At 48.0% G+C, this 21,610-nt stretch overlaps 1 protein-coding gene across 1 annotated transcript in view; it reads left to right on the top strand.

The window, feature by feature from the left end:
- Positions 1–810: 810 nt before the first annotated feature.
- The window catches only part of Slc25a48 (solute carrier family 25 member 48), a 40,658-nt gene continuing 19,858 nt past the window's right edge, over positions 811–21,610 (top strand). The window contains exons 1-4 of the mRNA XM_027940998.3: positions 811–991; positions 5,900–5,943; positions 13,183–13,254; positions 15,880–16,138. Coding sequence (XP_027796799.2) covers positions 946–991; positions 5,900–5,943; positions 13,183–13,254; positions 15,880–16,138 — 421 coding nt within the window. The 5' untranslated portion in view covers positions 811–945. The remainder of the gene's footprint in view (positions 992–5,899; positions 5,944–13,182; positions 13,255–15,879; positions 16,139–21,610) is intronic.

The raw sequence follows: 21,610 nt of genomic DNA on the forward strand, positions 1-21,610 counted from the left end.
GTGATGTGGGGTTAATAGCACAGAACTCACAGAGCTACTCTAAAGAGTAAATCCAGCACAGGGAATAAGGCATGATTTAAGTGTTCAGAAAATGCTGGACATCCATAATAGCTAGTATTTATTTAGAGGTGAGTTAAAGCTATGTGATTTCCACACATTATCTCATTACTTACTAATGGGGGTGGGGAGGAGTTTCTTAACCCACAGGTCTTGGAGAATGCAGAGAGAGTTTGTGGGGGGGGTCCCGGGAGTTGAGGGGGTTCCCTAACTCTAATACTCATTTGGAAACTCATGTGTTCTGTGTACTTTATGGCAAAACTATCTGTGGCTTTTAATTAGCTCCTCAAATAATGAAGAATGCGTTTCTAAATTATTTCTGTGCTGTTCAGCTCGTGCACAGGATGACATGTTCCCACAGGTAAATAATCCTATCACAGCAAGACTATGGTGTTTGTAACCAAATGTTTCCTGACCTTGGATAAAACTTCCCTCCCTTGAACTTTGCAAAAATATCCCTCAAGTCATTTCCAGTGTCAGAGGCAATGTGATCTATTTCAGGCTAAGGCGAGCACTTTCACCTCAAAGGCGTTGAGGCTCTGCACTTGGCAAGGGAGAGGATGACTAGAAGTAGGGAGGGCTAAGGGAATTCCATTTGGTGGCCCTTGCTTCTTTGGACCTGGGACTTGCGGTGCGCACCCTCATCCTGCCTGAGTGCTGCGCCTTTAAGGTCCACTGGGGGCGTGATGTCAGCTGCCCGGGAGCACTTAGAGAGGTGAGCCGGCAGCCTGCGCAGCGGGTGACTTGGACGCCGGGTTAGGAGTAAAACCCGCAGAGGGCTCCAGACTCCCACTTTGATCAGAGCACTTGGCCCCCGCGGGCCATGTCCTGCAGGCACTGAGTGAGCACTGCCCTGGCTCTGGGAGGGCGAGCGGCGCTATAGCAGCCATGAGCAGCTTCCAGTTGGAAGACTTTGCCGCGGGCTGGATCGGAGGTGAGTGCCGAGGGGACACTCGCGGACCGGAGCGTGAGCTACCGGCACTGCACCAAGTCCTCTGGCTTTGGAAACTTTGCCCCCCGCACCTTCCTTCACGCGCCGTGGCTGCCGCGACGCCTTGGTGCGGGGACCGTCCCTGGTTCGAAGCCCTCGAGTCCTCTCGGGTGGTCTGGCTACTCAGTGGAACTCCTCTGATTTCATGATTGACCCTGAGCTGATTTGCTTCAACCTTAGGATCCGAGGAGTTTGATCTGGTAATGATTAAGCAGTCCGTAGAGCTCACAGCCAATGGAGCCTCCCTGGCGGGCACCCACCCTTCAGTGACGGGTTTGCACCTGAATCTGGGGACGTGGCTAGCAGGAACTTGGCTGCGAGTTGGCGCTTGGACCCTGAATCCTGGGCGCGGGATGGTGAGGGGTTGCAAGGTCCGGCTGGCTCTAGGGGGAGCCCGGATTGGAAGGAGCAGAGCGCAGGGAGGGGAGCTCCAGGTTGCAGGTGCTCAGTAACAGCTGGCAGGAACCCTTCCTGTTCTCAGCAGTGGTCAGCCTTCAGCCAATGCGCTACTTCAAGGTCCTTCCTAGCACTATTGGGCCTACTGGTCCCTTCGCCATCACTCCCTGAGCTGCTCTGCTGGACCTCAGGTGGGTTGCTTGGGCCAGAGGTGCATCCAGTTTCCTTGCTTCTCCTTTTAAAATGCCTGTATTCCTCCTTTCTCAAGTATGAGGGAGTAAGTGTAGACGTTTGATGGACCTTGTTGATTGTAAAAAAAAAATTACCTTTATTTTGACCGGCCCAAGATTAAAAGAGATGCTGTTAAAAAATATAAAAAATTAAAAGAGATGCTGTTAAAAATATAAAAAAAATTAAAAGAGATGCTGTTAAATTCAGCCCCTCCCCCAAAGGAGGGGCACTAAATAAAAAGATCAACAAACCAGATAAGACTCCAGGTCCTCCCCTCCCACCTAGCAGGCCTCTGATGTTTTCCCTGGTAGCTGGCAACTGGTCCTGCACACACCTTCCTGGACAGAGGTAGCTTTTTCCACAGCACCCAGTTCTGTTGGCACAGGAGCCTGTGGGTGGGGCTGAGAATTGCCTCTCCTAAATTGACCAGCCAGAGGCCCATTTGACATACCCAAGCCCTCTTTGAACAGTCCTTCAACCACTTGGAGGGGTAGACAGAGAGGGGAGACCCCTCCCTGTATGGCCCCTTTAGTTTTCAGTAGAGTTGCAGATGGCTGGGTTTGAGAACTGCCCTGGAGGGTGGGCTGAGGCAGAGGAACCCAGACCTCTGATAAGACAATTCTGAGATTGCCCTTATTTTTGTTTGTTTATTTGTTTTTGCCTGCCTGAAATGATGGTGAAGGTAGTCACATGAATGCTTACTAGGTGTAACTTTACTGAGGTTTATGCAAAGCTTATTGAAGTTAATTTTACCTATCATAAAATTCATTTCAAGTGTACAATTGAATGATTTTTAGCAACTTTACCAAGTGGTGCAACCGTCACTATAAATGAGTTATTGAGCATTGTCAACCCCCAGGAAGATCTCTCAAGTCCATTAACAGCTGAGCTTTGCTTCCCTTCCTCCCCCTAGACAACCACTAATTTGCCTTCTGTAAATTTGCCTTTCCTGGATCTTTCATAGCAGCTAAATCCTGAAAAGTGGGGTGTCTTGCATTTGTTCGTACATATTTCTTTACTAATAACCCTAAATGAAGTGGGTACTATTACATTCTCATTTTACAGATTGGAGGTACAAAGAAATCCTGAGGCCATGCATCTAACATGGGCACTGGTATTCTGACCCAGACAACTGGGCACCAGGGTCTGACTGCCAGGGTGGTAACTCCCAGACTTGTCTATACTTGTTGTGTTTGTTAACAACCTTGTATGGAAAAATTTCCCCATAACAACCTCCACGTTTTATTTGGAGTTATATAAGTCTTTGAGATCCCAAGATCTGGAAACTACTGACCCCCAAATCTCATTTTAAAAAAATCTGGCACCTCTTGCTTTCCAGATGGGTGGGCTGATGAGTGTGAGCAGGGAGACACTGACCCAAGACCAGAGCTGAACTGTGCTCAAGGCAGAGGGAAGCCAGCACTGGTTCTGGGGGACTTGCCTCCCAGCCTGAGGACCAGAGCTCCTTCCACCTTGCTGGGAGGGGTCCTGCAAAGTGGGACTGAAGGCTCCAGGCTTTCTTCTGACCTCCACCGACCATCAGTTCTGTGCCACTGCCCAGTTCAGGGATAAGGATGAGGTGAGAGAGGACAGGAAGACCTGGACCAAAGGATTAGCTAAATTCTCTGTCCCTGTAAATACAGAATATTCCAGGGCCCTGACTTAGCTGACTTGGTTAAATCACTTCTGCTGGCAGAGCCATTGTCTCTTAAGTCACTGGACTGGAAAATTTATTTTGGAAGAACAGCTCCTGTTTGAATCTCAGTCACCAGCTTCCACAAGGGCTTCTTTATCTAGGTGGCCTTGCTCTTCCCAGAATGGTACAGGCCTCTGTGAAGACAGTTTTTTTTTTTAATGAAAAGGTCCATTGTATCTATCACCTTTGGATCTTTAAAAGAACATCATTCAAAAGTGACAATATCTATGGTGCACACCTGTAATCCCAGCTACTCGGGAGGCTAAGGCAGAAGGATCACAAGTTTGAGGCCAGCCTTAGTGACTTAAGTGAGTCCTTAAGTGACTTAGTGACTTAGTGAGGCCCTCTCAAAAAAAAAAAAAAAAAAAAAAAATGGACAGGGGATGTGGCTCAGTGGTAAAGTGCCCCTGGGTTCAATCTCCAGTGCCTGACCCCAACCCCTTCAAATAAAATGAAACAAAGAAAAGTTGAATAATCTATAGATAACTTAAAAGTTGCTGGGTTTTCTCTTCACCCCCTTGCTTTTTGAGTTGAAATTCACATAATGTAAAATTAGCCATTTGAAAGTGTGCAATTCAGTGGCATTTTTTGTACCCTTACAATCCTGTGAAACCATCACCTTTATCTAGTTCTAAACCATTTTCCTCATGATGATTAAAGTAAATCAGGACAGACCTGAAGAATCCCTGGGCAGACAAAGTTAGTGAGGTCTCAAACAGAGACCTTAACATTGCGTAATTTGCAAACATGAGTAAAACGCCTTGGGCTATTTCTTGTAAATTCTTATATTAAAGAAAAGCAGAATTGATGCTTGATGACTCAGAAGTAATCAGCTAACTTATATAACTAGGGACTTTCCAACAGGACTTACCTAAGACAGCACCTGTGTAACCAATCAAATATAGTCATGTGCTGCACATCCTAAGTCTCATCTTGGTCAATGATGGACCATGTAGTTGATGGTGGCCATGCCACGTAGCTAGGTGTGCAGTAGGCTGTACCCTCCAGGATCCAGGTTTGTGTAAGTACACTCTGGTGTTTGCCCAAAGATGAAACCACTTAATGATGCATTTATTGAGTCTGCATCCCATCATTAGAGCTCACATGATCATGATTTCCCTGCTGCATCTCTGTATCTAGAAGCTTCCTCTGTCATTCTCTTGTGTGTGGAGCTTCTGAACCACTCCTTCCTTGCAGTTGTCCAATTCATAAATGTTTGTTTGCTCAACAAATGCTTTAAAATTTTATTGTGCTTCAGTTTACTTTTTAACATGGACAAAGAAAGTCCTGTACCCATTAAACAGCCACTCCCATCTCCCCTGCCCACAGCCCTGTAAACCCACTAATCTGCTTTTTTTTCTTTACAAATTTACCTGTTCTAGATAATTCGCATAAGTGGAAATTATTATGCCTTTGTGTCTGATGTATTTCACTTAGCATGTGTTTTTTGAGGTTCATCCATATTGTAGCATGTTCAGTACTTCATTCCTATTTATAGCTAAATAATATTCCATTGTATGAATGGACATACCACTCTTGATTCATTGGTTGGTGGACATTGGGCTTTTGTAAATGATACTGACATGAACCTGCATTAATATGTACTAGTTTTTGGTTCTTGGATATATCTCTAGAAATAGAATTTCTGGGTTGTGTAGTAATTATATAATTTGATGTTTAATTTATTTTAAGGAATCATCCAACTGTTTTCCACAATGGTTGCACCCATTCACATTCCCACCAACAACATACAAGACTTCCAATTTCCTACATCCTTGCCAACACTTATTATTTTCCTATCAGGTATACAAGGGAATGTCATTGTGATTTTGACTTGCATTTCCCTAAATGTTGAACATCTCTTCATGTCTTTCTGGGCCATTTGTATATCTTCTTTAAAGAAGTGTTTATTCAAGACCTTTTACCCATAATTTTCTTAGTTGTCAGAGTTTATATATTCTGGATACTAGACCCTTATCACATATATGATTTGCCAATATTTCCCTCCATTCTGCAAGTTGTCTTCACTTTCTTGAGAATGTTTTTTGATGCACAAAAGCTTCGCATTTTTGTGAAACCCTGTTTATATTTTTTCTTTTGTTGCTTGTGCTTTTGGTATTATACTTAAGAGTCCATTGCAAATCCCAGGTCATGGAGTTTTTTTCCCCTATGTTTTAGTTTAAGTGTTTTATTGTTTTAGCTCTCCCGTTTAGATTTTTGATCTATTTTGAATTAATATTTTGTATGATATGAGGTAGGGAACTAAATCCATTCTTCTGCATATGCATGTCATTTTCTCAGCACCTTATTTTCCTTCTCTGAGGTGTTTAAGTCAAGATTTAGGTTGGCTCCATTTTCTCTGCCTTCCTTGGTACTTGGACTAGTGTACATTGGAAGCTCTGTAGCAACTGATCATCGACTGAATGAGTGAACCCATATACCTGAGTCCTCTGTCCTGTTCCAAGAGCCAGCTGATACAAACAGGAGTCCAAGGTATGAGTGACCATATATTATTCTTTGATCCACAGGTGCAGCCAGTGTCATTGTTGGCCACCCTTTGGACACAGTCAAGGTACAGTTCCCATGTTTCCCATTACATCTTGGAGCCTCTGGTCTGTGCTCACTCTTTCTGATTCTCCTGAGATTCTCTGGTCCAGGGAAGGCTCTCTGCTTCCAGCTCAGAGGTCTGGGGGTGCCAGAAGTCCTGGTTTGGAATGGCTCTCCCCTTTCTACTTGATGGTGAATTTGTTCCTGTGAATGTCCCATCCCTGCCTCAGGTTCTCATGAGTTGATGAATAGAGGACAGGACAATGGCCAATATCCTCCTCCAAGTCCCTCTACAGCTGAACAATCAAGAAAGGCTTCAAATGTGAGGTTGCAATTGAGCCCAAAATGTAAGGTTGAATTTCAGATAATTAGGAAAGATGTACCAGGCACAGGGGACAGCATGGGTCTAAAAGGCACTGAGATAGAGATGTCAGGATCCATGCTTGGGAAAGGCCAGATGGCCAGTTTGGCTGATATGTCAGGTTCCTGGTGCAGCTTTGGGTCAGAATCCAGGTAAAGCAGGTCAGCACTCAATCTTCAGAGAACTTGAATGTCAGGTTAGCACCTTGGACCTAGTTGGAAGTGGGAGCCATTGTAACTTGACCAGGCATAAAGGATGTGAAGACTCTAGAGATAGCAGGGCCATTCTGACATTGGGATTTATCTCTGACAGGGGACGGTGCTTGCCTTAGGTCACATAAGTTCAAATCTGAGGAGTGAAATGCTACAAAAGAGTGCTCTTTGACCCCACCCTACCCCTGTCTTCTGTCCCCAGAGGTGAACAGGACTCAGTCACCTGGGAACGTGGCCATACATAATGTCTTCTCACTCCTGACTTCCAGATCTCCCTGGGTTGTGCTACAATTTCCTTTCTCACTATCTTCCTCCCTGTATGATAATGGGCCCCTCTGAGGTCAGAGCTCAGGCCTAGTCTCTTCTCAACTGGAAGATCATCCTACTTGTCTTAATATACATAGAAAAGCAGGGTGTGAATGTTCCATCCCTGCCTGCAGATTCGCATGAGCTGATGGGGGCGGGGGTAACAGAACACTGGCTAATAGCCTCTACCAAGAGGATGGCAGGCAGGGCCAGTGCTGGACAGTGGGCACTTGTGGCAGTGAGCCAAGCAGTACGAGCTTTCCATTGTAGACACAATGAGAGAGATAAAAGGCAGGAACCAGACTTTAGAGAGGGGCTGCATTAGGGCTGGGACTCAAAGTCCCAAAGTGGACTGGGCCTCCAGTAAGCCTACCTCACTGGTCAGTGTTTCTTTACATTTAGAGCCCCTGGAACAGACTGGGACCCAATATAGTTTTTCTGAATGAAGGACAATGGCCCAGAGCCACTTTTTCAAAACCACCAGTCAGGTCGCTGTGGGCTTGGCCCCCGGAGGAACAGCGCCCCCAATACTCCTGGCCAAAGTGGTCAGAACTGGGCTCTGGAGATGCCCCCCATTTTGGAAACCATCCTCGAGGCCATACCTTGTCCATGGTCAGCTGAGGTCCTCTGTTGTTTTGGTTGAGGCTGCCAAGGTCTATGTATTCTCCCATCTGCCTGGGTGTTCAGAGCAGAGGGACCCAGAGGAACTGGAGTTGGGACCAGGAGGCCTGGGGGTCAAGGTGGCTTTTCTGAAGGGGGTGGGGGCTGCTGCAGATAGATGCCAAGGATGGGGTCATCCCAGGGGCTCTGCCTGTCCAGCCTCCCCAGTCCCTTTCCTGGACACAATAGCTGGGAAAGATGGGCTGCTGGGGTCCATCTTTCAGGGGGCCAGAGGAAGAGGAGGCTGCAGGTCCGCAGAGGTGGACGTTTTGTGGCCATTGTCTTTGCACATTCAGGACTGCAGGATGGTAGGTCCTTAGACTTCAGTGGGGAGTCCCAGGTTTCGCTTCCCCAGGGAAGCAAAAAGCAGCCTGGAGTGAGGCTGTAATGTGTGGAATACACGCTAGGGCATCATGGGATTCTATGGCCGGGATTCAGAGGGCCCTACAACTATCGCTGAGGCCAGGGGGAAGCTTCGAGGCCTACCAACTGAGCAGAAGCAGCAGCCAGTCTCAGGCTAAGAAGAATGTTTGCTCCAAGGAGGGCCTAGACCTTTGTTGCCCACCCTCATGAGAGGGTGGACGAGGAAGGAGCCTCTTGCATTGAAGAGGATAAAGAGTCTGGTTTGTTCGAAGCACTCCTTTGCCAAGCACTTGTTTGAGTGCCTGAGAGAAAGCCATGCAGGGAGGCTGGGAGGACTGTGTCAGGAGCTTTGCTATTGTATGTGGGTGGGCCGGCGGGGGGGTATGTCACAAGGGGAAGGTGCCAATGGAGCCAACTGGAGACACTGAGGGAGGGAGACTGGGCACTTGTCCACCCATCCAGTCCCCGACTGCAGGAGCCATTAGCTGACCACTAAGTCTGATGATTTAGCAGTGAGGGAGGCAAGTGAGGGGACAAACATTCATAGGGGACAATGATTAGGGAACATGATATATGCACAAGGCATTTGTAGGCTGTTGTAGGTGCCAGGGAGACAATAATGCAAGGTGATGAGAAGGAGTCACTAGGGGCTTCTCTATATTGGGGGGGTCAAGATGGATTTTCTGAAAGGGAGGTAGTCAAATGATACAAAAAGCCACACACAGAAAACGAGGTCAGAGTGCTCTGACAGAGGCACAAGCAGGACTGCATGGTGGCAGGTCAGCCAGGGTGTCCGTTCTTCCCATCAGCCCTGCACACCCAGGCCCTGGTTCCCAGAGTCCACCAGGAGGGCTCTGGAGTAAGTTCAGGTCTGAAGTGGACTGACCAGCATCTCAAGGCTGAGACCTGCTGCCCAGATGTAAAGCCCCCAGGACTCTCTGGAGCCAAGCCAAGCCAAGCCCTGTGGAGGGTCCTCCACACCTCTGTGATATCTGTGGATGCCCACTGGGTTCTCTCTGGTCTCCCTAGGGCAGGCCAGGTATCTCAAGAGTGCATCACAGCGAGAAGGCTGAGTTTCCTAGCCAGTAGTTCCAACTCTGCCCTGTTCAGAGCACAGCTTAGTTCAGAGCAAGGCACTGTCTTGAGACAGCTAAATAAACGGCTATCCAGGATCTTAGCCCAGTGCAGGGGGCTCTCCTGGACTGGGCCTTATGGAGACTTTGAAGACTCAGATGCCATTCTTGATGACTTTAGGAAGAACAGGCTTTCCCTGACCTCCCCATCCTTTCCAACTTGCCTAACTCTCCCTAGTGTGTCCCAATTGACAAGCCAATTGACAAGGTGATCACTGGCAGGCAGCAGGGCTGAGCCTGAAGAGCACAGGTTTTAGAACCACGCAGGCTCTGGGTTTGAACCCTACTTTTTGCCATTTCCTGTCTGCATAGCCTTCTGTTAGGACCCAAATCCCTGGTTTAAATATAAGGCAAGTGTGTTGCTCCTGGTACCCAGCAGACATTTCAAATTGGTAGCTACTATTTTTATCAACATCATTCTATATAGATGAAGTTTTTTCTCAGTTATGACATTGTGTGAAAATAGGTAGCTGGGTTTTAACCAAATTTGGAGACATGTGTTTAAAAACGTCAAACTTAAATGGTGTGTATAAATTTCTCTTTGGATCACGGGGACACCTCAAAAGATGGGCAGTCATTGTCCAGAGTGGCTTCCCCAGTCACCTGACCATGGAGCAACTTGTCAAGTATCTACCTCTGTGTGTCAGAGCAAGGGAAAGGGCTGCTATTTCTCTAGGCTGACTTGAGAAAAGTGAGTTGGTAACAAATTGTTGTTGCACAGGGTGTGAGAGACTTAAATGTAAAAAATCTGGTGCTTATCTTAGCTTCCTTAGGCAATTATTCCACTTTCCTGCAAATTGGTTGGCTTAAAACAACAAAAATTTGAAAAAATTTTGAGGAAGCTCAAACCAAGTTGTTGGTCCCTTCCGGAGGCTCTGAGGGAGTCCCAGGACTCTCTTCTGGCTTCCATGTTGGCGGTCCTGGCGCTCCTGGGTCATGACTGCATCGTGCTAATCTCTGTCTTCACATGGTCTTTTCCTGTGGACGACTGTGTGACCAGTCTCCGTCTCCTTTCTATGGATGTCAGTCATTGGATTAAGAACCTCAGGGGAGTGAGTCCTCTCCCTGTCTGTGCTTAGATGCAAACCTGTCCACTTATCACCTAGAAAGTTTGGGGGCCCCTTCCTTTTCTCCACTCTGCCCCTGCACCTCAGGGGGACTCTTTTTAAGCTAGTCTGTGACCAGACTGAGAACCTGCTGCCCAGGCACCAGACTGGCAATGGGGCTCATGTGACTGACTTTCAGGTCTTGTCCTTGAGGTGTCCCACTGTCCTATGTTCAACCTGGAACTACCTTCCTTCCCTCTGGTTGACATTTTCTCTGGAGTACCTGTCACTGAGAAAGATCTGGGCAAGTTTAAAGAACTGGAAGTTCAGTCCCAACCTTCCCACCAACTCCCGTAACCCCGGGGAACAGCACTTAGCTTCCTTGGAACCTGGTTTTCTTGTCTGTAACATCTGCACACAGTACCTCCTTGCTAAGGCTGTCATGAACATTGTTCATGGAGATGCTGAAGAAAGAGTGACCAGCAAGATGGCCCCAACCTGATGGAAAGACATGGGAGGGTGTGGAGAGGCAGATGAGTGACTTGCCTGAGGTCCAGGGCCCACCTGTGGAAGAGTCCAGCTGCCGGGACCTGAGCTGCAGTCCTAGGTCAAGGCTCCTTCCTCTGTCTGCCTGGCCACTGGTGGAGGAGCTAGCCGCTGGCTCCTCAGTGTCACGAAGCTGAGATTTTTGGCATCTAGAATTGTATAAGACTAAACCTGTGTTGCTTCAGCCACTTCCAAAGCAATAGGAAATTAATACAGAGAGTCAGCTTTCTTCATCCGGAAAATGTGGGTGGTATCTTGCCTCTCCGCATGGGTGGGATTCAGTGAGGTGACTTCTACGAGATGCCATGTGTGTAATTGGTGCATACTAAATGCCAGCTCCTGCTGTAACCGGTGATCCTAGGGCCATGGGCTTTGCCACTTGCCTCAGGGCCATGCTGAGCTCAACATGCTAGGAAGACCTTTGTTCCATGGCTTTGAAATTATCCTATGGTTTGGGTTCTGCTCTGGTTCAAGTCCCCCCATGTACCATTTCCTTAAGTAGTATGAATTCTCAACTTTAGTGGAAACTTGATCCTTCTGGGGACCCTATCATTGTGTGGATTCGTTATCCAGGGACAACGAGACAGCATAGGATCTCAAACCTGCTTTATGTGGGGCATAGAGAAAGGTCTACATCAAGTCATCATTGTACTCATTGGGGACACCCCATCCTAAGGTAGACCTCTGCTTAGCAAGGAGAACATGACAACCCAGTTTCCATCTTGCTCTTTCTTCCCGGTGTCCCTCTTGCCACACAATTTAGAAGTGAGTTTCTTCATCACCACCCGGCCTTTCCTATCTGTGGTTTATTTGTCTCCTTAGCATATCACCATTGAACATACATATTTACCTTTGAATTGTTTTTTATTGACTATTTTTTCCAGCCCTAGTAAGTTCCATGAGGTCAGAGACTTGGTCATCTCCATTGAGAATTTCCTGAAGTTGGAATAGACTCCTTTGCTGCAGACACTCAACAAATATTGATTGAAGGAGTCAATAAATACATTTCCCTTCCCTGATTATTAAAGTAATACTTATGAACAATGTGATACCCTTTCCTGCTTATTTCCTATGGCTACATGTGTTTATAAAAATAGATGGATGCCAATCAAACCTTTGGCCATGCTACTCGTCATGATTATCGCTCCTGGGAGGGGCAGAGGGAGAGAGAGTGGGCCAAAGGAGGTTTCACCTTTATCTGTGATATTAAAACTTTTTAATTGAGAGATTGTATTCATTCCATATTAGTTGTATACTTAAAATTATCTTTAAAACCATATAAGCTAAAAATAATGAAAGTCTCCCTCGCTTATTGTAGGAAAGTTGGAAATGGAGAAAAGTTCCATGCCACAAAGCATCACTTAGGGGACCACCACCGTGAGGATGAGTGTTCCTCCTGGGTCCTCTCTACTTGCCTTGGTGGTGAGCTCAAGCAGTTTGTGTGAAGAGTCTCCATCTTCCCTGGGTCTTAGCTCCTCAGTGTGCCTGGGTGCTGTGGGAACAGGGCCAGCATCTCCTCCTTTGTGGCTCTCACAGCTCCCTTCCTGCATGGGTGTAGCATGCCATGGTTACCGCCAAACCATTTAATAAGCTACGCATCTTTAAAGAAGTGAAATCCTCCGAGACCAGGGTGGGAGGTGATCTGGGGAATTTTGTGGGCTTCCTCAGACCCTCTGTTTGTCATTTGCTGTCCCTGGTCACCAAAGCCAGCCGTCCTTAGAGGACACCATGCCTTCACCATTCAGCCCCTCAGTTAGCCAGTGCAGAGCAGCCATTGTGCCAAGGCTGTGCTCAACTCTGGGGACAAAAGGGGAAGGTAGACAGATGGCCCTGCCTTATTCGGGTAATCCAACATAAACCCTATGTAAACAAGCAGATAAGGCCATTGCTAAGGTCAGACCCAAGAGAACAGGAGCTGGAGGAAGAGTCTTTGAAGGGGAGGGAACAGTCAGAGAAAAGTCTAGAGGTGGGAGAGATTGGCTGCTCCAGAGATTGGGAATGTGTGTGTGGTGGGCATGGAGGCCAAGGCATGGACAGGAAATGGCCTGTGGGGTAAGGGGCAAGCTCAGGTGTCCTCTACGTTCTACTCGAGGTTTCTCTAGGTACAGGCAGAGTGTAGAATTTATTTTAAGTTTGGTGGGAGTCCACTGAACAGCTTTAACCAGAGTGACGTTGATGTTTGAACTTGATCAGAATGATTGTGCAAAGAGACAGGAAGAGGGAAGGCCAGGCCTTTGTCCAGGTGAGAGATGGAGGAGTGAGGACAGGGTGGTGATTCTGGAGGCAAGAAGAGCAGGTCTCCCAGGTGTGAGGTGTGGGAATGATGGACAGAGGCTGATAGGAGAGAGCCGCAGTTGGATATTTGTACTCAGTCGGCAGAGACCTTCAGCAGCCATAATTTTTGCACAGCTGACTGGCCATGGTACTTCTTGGAGGCAAAGCAAGCTTCCGCTGCACTGAGCAGGACTGAGTGGGACATTAGAACAGGACAGTGCCTGCAGAAGACAGAGCACAGGCTGGCTAGGCCTGGCTCCTGACTGGGTCACTGTGGGCAGGGTCTTCTTCCTCTGGGCATCTTTTGGGGCTATGGGGATGCGATTGATTTCATATGACCCATGTCCTTGTCTGTCTCCACAGACTCGCCTGCAGGCTGGCGTGGGCTACGGGAACACCTTCAGCTGCATCCGTACCATGTACAAGAGAGAGAGTGTAAGTGTCCCCCCCACCCCGTGGGAGGAGGGATCCCTGCCAGGGTCTCATGGGCTGGGGCCCAGGTCATGGCTCCCACACATAGTGTGTAAGGCAAGAGGCCACTCATTCCGCTCATCACCTTGGCCTGATTTTTCCTTCTCTTCTTACCCCACATATTACATGTTACCCTAACTTATCCTGTCACCTACTACAATATTATTGGGGAAAAACCTGGTTCTGTGTAACCTCTCTGGAGAAATCTGAGGAATATAAAACCGCAGTGTGGAAAATTCCTGCATAAACAAGGTGGCCTGTCAGTTTTTGAGTTGGAATGAGTGGCGGGGAAACCATGTGCCCACAGGTATGTATCCCGGTGTGCCTGGGGACACTGAGTTCACCATGTGACCCAAGCTTTTCTGATCAGGGGAGTAGAGGAAGGAGATTGAGAGGGAGGGAGGGAGGATGGGAAAAGGGAAGAATGATGGAAAGAAATGACCCAACTATCCTATGTACATATGTGAATATGCCACAGTGAATCTCACCTTTATGTACATCTGTAATGCACTCCTTTAAAAAGAAATATAAATAAATAGAAGAAAGATTGATACGATAGAGGAAAGGGGGCAGGGGAAAGGAGAAAACGATGGAAAGTGGAAGTACTGAGAAAGTTATATTCCATGCATCTCTAATTATGTCACAATGAACCCCAATATCATGTATGACTATAAGGTACTAATAAAAATTTTAAAAAGAAAAACTGGCTAAAGTTTTGTAAGACACATCAGCTTCCTTCTTGAGAATTACCGTGTGATATTCTAAGGCCCCTCTTTGAGAGATTTAAAATAAGTTTGAAAATTCAAAGTGAAATGAATATATTTAAAATGAATACAGTGAAACATCACATCATGTACCACCACGAGAACGGGATCCTAATTAGAATAAGTTATACTCCATGTATGTATAATATGACAAAACACACTGTACTGTCACATACTAAAAAGAACAAATAAAGAAATTATATAAAGTTCAAAAAAAGGAAAACGAAAAAAGAAACAGAAAGTCAGCACAAGCTCTGTGATATTCCTGCAGATTTTCCTTGAGTCCCAGAAAATGTGATCTATGGCGACTGCTCTTTTCTAGTACACTAGGGCTTGGGAGCCTCCTACAATACTGTGACATTGTCCACAGACAAAGGGCATCTTGCATCAGTGTGATTTAACTCTCCCGATTGGCTGCTTTGAAATCAGGGCAAGCACTGCAAACCTAGTACTTGGTGTTCCAGGGTAATGTGGTGTGATCCCCAAGTCCCCTGAAAGTCAGCCCTTGGGTCTGTCTCCATTTTGGCACCCATTCCCCACAGAGTCCACCAGCCAGTGTCCCAGTTCTGGGGCTTTGATGGGGACTGTAGGTGGTTTCTCTGAAGTACCACAGCTCCTGGCTAAGCAGAGTCCAAAGTTATCTGAAGGACCTTGTTATGGAGGAAAAGCCAGAAGCAGTGTGTGTGTGTGTGTGTGTGTGTGCGCGCGCGCGCGCGTGCATATGTGTGTGAGGTTCCTGTCTTTGGCAATTAGGGTGCAGCATATGTGGTCAGGATTATTGGATTAGTGCACAACCTGGATTTTGTACAGTGGCTTTTTAGAACATTCCTAGAACATTTTTATTTTGGCATCTGGGTGTTGCCCTGACTCCTCCAAGGGCCTATGGAATTTTCTGGGTTTCCTCAGAGCCCATGTGCAGTGCTCATTGAGAATGCAGTAGAGAAAAGACCTTGACCCCAGCCTGCAGCACCTCTCCTCAGCCCCCTGTGCAGGCATAGGGCTGCTCTTGTGTCCTTCCGGGGCTTTCCTCTTCAGCCACTTCTGTCAGGAGACATTCATGCTCAGGGCCCTCATCTGCAGGTTGACCCACGTACCCCTGAAGAAACCCTCACCAAGGGCTTAGTGAATTGCACTGTAATTGCCTGTCAATTTGTCTGTCCCTTGCCCTTGCCCTCAACTGCCCTGTCCCTAGACCGTGAGCGCAGTGAGGGTGAAGACTGTTTCTTATTGTCCCCTAGGGCCTGGCACATGGGAAGTAACCAGAAAATGCTTTGAGGGTCAAATAAGGAGATACGTATGGTGGTTAGCCACTTCTCCCTAGGTGTCCCATGGGCCAGCCCCAGACATTGCCACTGAAGCAGCAGGTGGCCTGGAGACCACCACACAGGAGACAAAACATTGTGCAGAAGTGGTTTCTCAGCTGGTTGCGGTGGCTCACGCCTATAATCCCAGTTTCTCGGGAGGCTGAGGCAGGAGGATCGAGAGTTCAAAGCCAGCCTCAGCAACAGTGAGGTGCTGAGCAACTCAGTGAGACCCTGTCTCTAAATAAAATATAAAATAGGGCTGGGGATGTGGCTCAGTGGTCAATTCTCCCTGAGTCCAATCCCCAGTACCCTCCAAAAAATAAAAAATTAAAAGAAGTGATTTCTCTCCAGCGGCAGGCATGCCTGCCCCTGAGTTTCAGCAGCCCTCTCCTGTCCCATCAGGTTCCTCTTCAAGGCTCTTCACCAACACAGTGACTTATCAGAGGCCAGGGCAGTGTGGCCTGCAGGGGGCCTGGCCGCATCCCTGGGCCTCATGCTTCCCTCACTGGGTCTCACCACAGGTGTTCGGCTTCTTCAAGGGCATGTCCTTCCCCCTGGCCAGCATTGCTGTCTACAACTCAGTGGTGTTTGGGGTCTTCAGTAACACACAGCGGTTCCTCAGCCAACACCGCTGTGGGGAGCCCGAGACCAGTCCTCGCCACAGCCTGTCTGACCTGCTCCTAGCCAGCATGGTGGCTGGCATGGTCTCTGTTGGGCTGGGCGGGCCCGTGGACCTCATCAAGATCCGGCTGCAGATGCAAACACAGCCATTTCGGGAAGGTAAGAGGCCAGGGAAGGGGAAGCTGGTGTCTGGGGACCTTGACTCTTTCCTGGGTGGCTGAATCTGGGATGGAGTTTTTAACATCCTTGTTATCGAGCAGGACACTCATGTTATCATGTCATGTTCTAGAGATGTTCTAAAAGGCCACTGTACAGAATCCAATAATCCAATAATCCTGACCACATGTGCTGCACCCTAATTGCCAGAGACAGGAACCTCACACACATATGCACAGACACACACACACACACACACACGTGCACACACCCTGCCTCTGGCTCTTCCTCCATGTGTGTTCTCATTACTCTAGCTGTAGTAGTAACTGTCATAAGTCAAGTCTTTAGTACATGACAGGTTATATGGCAGGTACCTGCTGAGAGCTCTGCATGTGTTCACTTAATTCATCTTTGTGACAGTTCCGTGAGCCAGGTGCTACCATTACCTCTGTTTTACAGATGAGAAAACTGAAGTTCCCAGAGAAAACTGTTTCTCAAGAACACTTAGTGACGGCGAGCAAAGACCAGCTACATTATTTGACAGCACCCAATGTCAAATGAAAATGCAAGGACTGATTGTTAAAAGCAACAGCAAAAAAAATAGTTAGGAATTTTACCGCTAACCCAAGCATGGAGCCCGTGTGGCCGCACAGCTCTCAGCCTCATGACGCTGTCCCTGGGCTGAGCTGGGACTCATACCCCTATCCATCCTACTACCAAGCTGCTGGTCTTAGCATTGCCTGCTCCACACACCTGCCCATCCTCTCCCACCCTCCCTGGCTCCTGGCCCTCAGAGCCATTAGAGCTTCGTGTTCTGGCGAGTGAGTGTCATGGGAGGAAAAAACAGAAGGTGCTTGGTGTGCAGAGTCCTGAGTGTCAGCTCTGGAGGAGAGACAAGCTGGGCATCGTAGAAGATAGACTTCAGTACCTTGAGCTTTCCTTCTTAGATCTTCCACTAATTTTCAGTCTCCCCAGGCAGGATAAAACCCTTCCTGGGCCTCTGTCTCCCTTTCTGTGTGGAGGAAGGGCTGGACCTGAGGTCCCTCTCTGGATAAATCCCCTCTCCCTGGAAGCCTCCTGAATGTCGTCCATATGACCCCTCCGCTCATAGAGGCTGGGGTTAACCCATGTGTCACAACTGAAGCCCCCAAAACTCACTCAGGAACATCCCGACTCAATACCCAGCCCCCTGCCAGGTGATGTCCAGAAGAGGGCCCACACCTGCACAGAACAGGAAGCTGATGTTCCCTGTCAGGACAGGTGGAGGGCCTGAGGCATGGCTGCCCCGAGGATGTGTCTCATCAGCCAGTGTGCACGGTCGCCTTCAGTATGTGGGGCCACCAGGGCGACATGGAACAGGCAGATCCTCACCTTTATCTACTTGAAGTAGTCAACTTAGTTTGATTGAAGGCCTATACCTTGGAGGAATGTTTCAAATTTGCTGATGTGGTCCTGTCCCCAGGAGTGAAAGCAAAGATGTAGAGCGATGAAGAACATGGTAAGCAGAGTCAGCCCCCACACTGGCTGTTTTGTCTGCCCTCTCTTCTCTAGAAATGCCTTAGTCTCTGATGAGAGGAAACCTCTCCTTAAGTCAAAAAGCTCTTTGGGGTCCAGATGCTGCAAGAGGCTCAGGGATGAGGCTCCAGTGCTCCTGAGAGCAGCGCCCCCCTCCCTTCCTCACCTGCATGTTGTCCCTCTAAGTGTCCCTTGGCTGTGTGGACACCAAGCCCTCTGGTGACTGCAGGTGCCTGGCAGTATCAGCCACTGAGAAGGGGTAGGAGGCTGACAGGAATAGGAGGCTGTCATTTTGGCCAGGAATCGCTCCAGAAAATGAGGAAGGATGTGGTCTCTTGAACTTCTTTCTCAGGAACCCTCTTGGCCAGAAGTAGAAAACTCAAAGACCAGCTAGGACCAGGGAGGTCACATCAGTGATCCAGAGGTACCCAGGGAAGCTGCCCTCTTCTCTTTTTGTTGAGACCCGTGGCCCTCCTATCAGATTTCCTCTTTTGATTGAAACATGAACACAGGGCATATTCCATGGTCTGCCTCCCTCTGCTGTTTGAAAGACAGCAGCAGCTCAGGCACAGGTTGACAGATGAGGTGTCCGGGAGGCAGTCACAAGTGGTGGAGACTGTGGCCCACATCCACCCGAGGGCATGGCTGTCAGTGCTCCACCTGACAATCATGGAGCCTCTGATGATCCTGTGAGGTGCTTCAGTTGGAAATTGTCAGGTGATTCAATTAAAAGTGACAATAAACACAAACGGAACACAGTGTAGCCCAAAGCTATGTGAATGAGGCTGGGGCCAGCTGAAAACAAATGGTCTCTGCTCTGGGTCACCCTTCTCTGGGTGGTGACTTTGCTGTCAAGGGCATTTCCAGCAGCCTTGGGCACATCTTGTGGAATCTTTCTTGGCTTGTGATTTTACCCCCAAATTGCCAGTCCAGGTCCAGGATAATGACCATGTGATGTGACGGTCAGTAAGTACTGAAGCCAGGTGCCAAAGGCCTTGGCTTCTCTGCTTTGAGACACGCAACAAGTAGACCAGAGGCCACATTGGGGCGAGAGCCCAGTTCATCTGGCTGGGGGCTGGCAAAGAGAGAGTTAGTGACTTCTTCCTGGGTGTCTATGGGTAGTGACCCAGGGTCTTTCATACTGGGGCAACAGTGTAGAGCATGATTTCGCTGAGAATTTACAAACTACAGAGCATCAAAAGGAGAGAGAGGAAATGCTTATCTCCCAAATACAGCCCAGAAGTGGATGCACACTGTCACCACGTTAATATGCTTCTTTTTCCGATTCTATATACTTAAGCTAGTGATGGCAAGAGGTTCTACTCATGCCCTATAGACAATTTTATTTCCTTTTGAACTCAACGTATTTTGTTATGAAAAGTACTGAAAATCAATGGGTAAAACTTAAAGTCAATGTGCAATATTCACACACACACACACACACACACACGCACACACACTGGAGGGCCAGTATCACAGTAAGAATTGAGTTTCTGGAGTTAACCACCTGCTTCTAATACTGCCTCCACCAATGCCTAGAAACTGGATGACTCACCTAACATCGCCAAGCCTCAGTTTCCTCATCTGTAAAGCAAGCACACTCACCACCGTAGCCGCTTCCTGGCTGGGATGCATAGGGATGATGTATCAAATGTGAACATTTTGGCATAATGTCTGGCATATTGAAAACATGAATTAACTGTACTGTTAGCTATACTATTAGCAAATGTATTATTTTGTGTATATGTGGGGAAAAATCCCACTTTTTTTTTTTTAGTTGTAGATGGACACAATACCTTTATTTTATTTATTTTTATGTGGTGCTGAGGCTCGAACCCAGTGCCTCACACATGCTGGGCTCTACCCCTGAGACACAACCCCAGCCCAGTAAATGTATTATTTAACAATCTTCCTACTGGTGAACATTTATTACAGTTTGTCTTCTCCCCAAAACAGTGATGTGATCAGCAAGTTTGTTTATAAAGAATTGCCTTCATTGAGGGTTATTTCCCTACATGCATGGGCTCTTTGTTTCATGGGAAGGGTGTGGTCACTTTTAAGATTGTGAAATTGTTATTCAGAAGGGCTTTAGCAAATCATACCAGCAGTTGCTGAGATTTAAAGGGAATTTCTACTTGGCACTGACTGTCATTGCACACTCAACAATGGTTGAGTGATCCTCGTGCAAACTCTTCCAGCTCACCAGAGTATTCTCCTGGGGCTTCTGCCACTTGGTAGGCAGTGAGGGCTGACCTGGGTTCAGTCGAATATGCCTATAAAAGTACAGAAACCCTCTCTTTTAACATTATCATGACCTTCTGCGGGATGTGAGCCTAACTAGGTGCTCTGCTCGGCCTAAGCTAAAAGTCGGGTCCGGGTCCTGGGGCCTGCAGTTTCCTTGCTGTCCAGGCCAATTCCCACCCTCAGGGCTGATGGCCAGTGACATTCACTCTCAGGTCTGTGTTTTCATTAGAGTCCTAATTAAAATGCATGTCACAAGACCGTCACAAAACAGGAGGCCAGATCTCAGAGGATCAGAGGACTCTGGTTTAACTACTTGCTGACTGTCCTGAGGACTTCACCAGGCCCAGCAGGAGGCAAGGGGCTGTGTGACACACCTGTTGGAATTCGCTCTTAGAATCCTTCATTCATGAGCACTTGCTGAGCTCCTGTGCTGAGCCAGGTGGGGTGGGTAAAGCAGAGGTGCTGGGTGCACAGCCTTGCCTGGGGGAGCCCCTAATCCAATGGGGAACCATATGTGTACAGAAATGAAAAGGGCCCCCTGGAAGGCTCTGGAACCCTCAACTTTGACTCTACGATCAGGAAGGAACCAAAAAGGAAACAGCTATGGTTGAGATTTTCAAGTGCTAGGAAGGATTTAGAGGTGGGGTTTCAGGATGAAGGGTCTTTCATATTGGGGCAGCAGTGTAGAGCATGATTTCACTGGCAGGAAAATGCATGATTAGGGAGGTGTTTAATTACATAGTACAGGGAGAGTAGGGGACGTGAATGGGACACAGAGAGAGCTGGGAAGAGCTTGGGTTTCTTAGCCAAGGATGGGCTGAGATTGCATGGCAGCAGATACACCTAGATACACCTAGGACACCAGAATGACCGACCCGGAGCTACACTGCAGGAAGATGGATTTGGCCTTCAGAAGGCGTGGGAGGGTGGTGGGAATAGCGGAGGTGGGCGTGGAGGTGCTGCCCCAGCCCAGTGCCAGGGGCATGGGGTAGAGTGGCAGCTGATCAAAGGCCTGGATGGTGTAGAACAAACAAGCCAAGCATGAGGAACCCGCAGGAGAGGAGCAGGTCAAAATTGACCCAGGATTTCAAAATCGGGCATCGATCAGGACAGGAGGTCTTCCCCACAGGGAATTCGGTGGCCGATGACGTGCGTATGACAGTGCTGAGCCTGGAGTTGTGATCAGAAAATGCTTATTGTTGATGCTGATGTTTTGCAGCCTGGCTGGAGGAACACAACAGTCTGGCTGAGTTTGTGTTGGGTGAGGTGCCTGCGGGATTGCAGCTGCAAGCGTCAGGCTGCAGGTGCTGGCAGAGCTGTGCTAGGCCTAGAACTGACAGTTGAAGTCATGGCGTCAGATGCCAATGCCAAGTGAGCTGTCGAGGAAGATGGCCATGATGAGAAGTCTCAGGAAAGGATTTCAGAGGAATTAGAGTAACAACAACTCTAACGTGAGCTCACTCATCATTGAGCCTGTACTCTGTGCTAATGCATGTTCCGTTATGAAAACCCCACAGTAACTCTGAAATAGGCGCAATCAGTACCTTTATTTTATGGGTGGAGACTTGGAGGCTTGAGTTGTTCAACTAGTTGATGCCTACCTGGCTGTTCGAAGGTGAGGCAGAGATTGATCCCAGGCCATGCAACATCATGGCCCCTAGGAACAGAGCCCTGAGATGCTGGTATCACTGAAGTATGGGGGGGGTTAGGTAAAGA

Source organism: Marmota flaviventris, chromosome 5 (genome assembly GCF_047511675.1).
Source record: "Marmota flaviventris isolate mMarFla1 chromosome 5, mMarFla1.hap1, whole genome shotgun sequence".
In the NCBI taxonomy this organism is placed as follows: domain Eukaryota; kingdom Metazoa; phylum Chordata; class Mammalia; order Rodentia; family Sciuridae; genus Marmota; species Marmota flaviventris.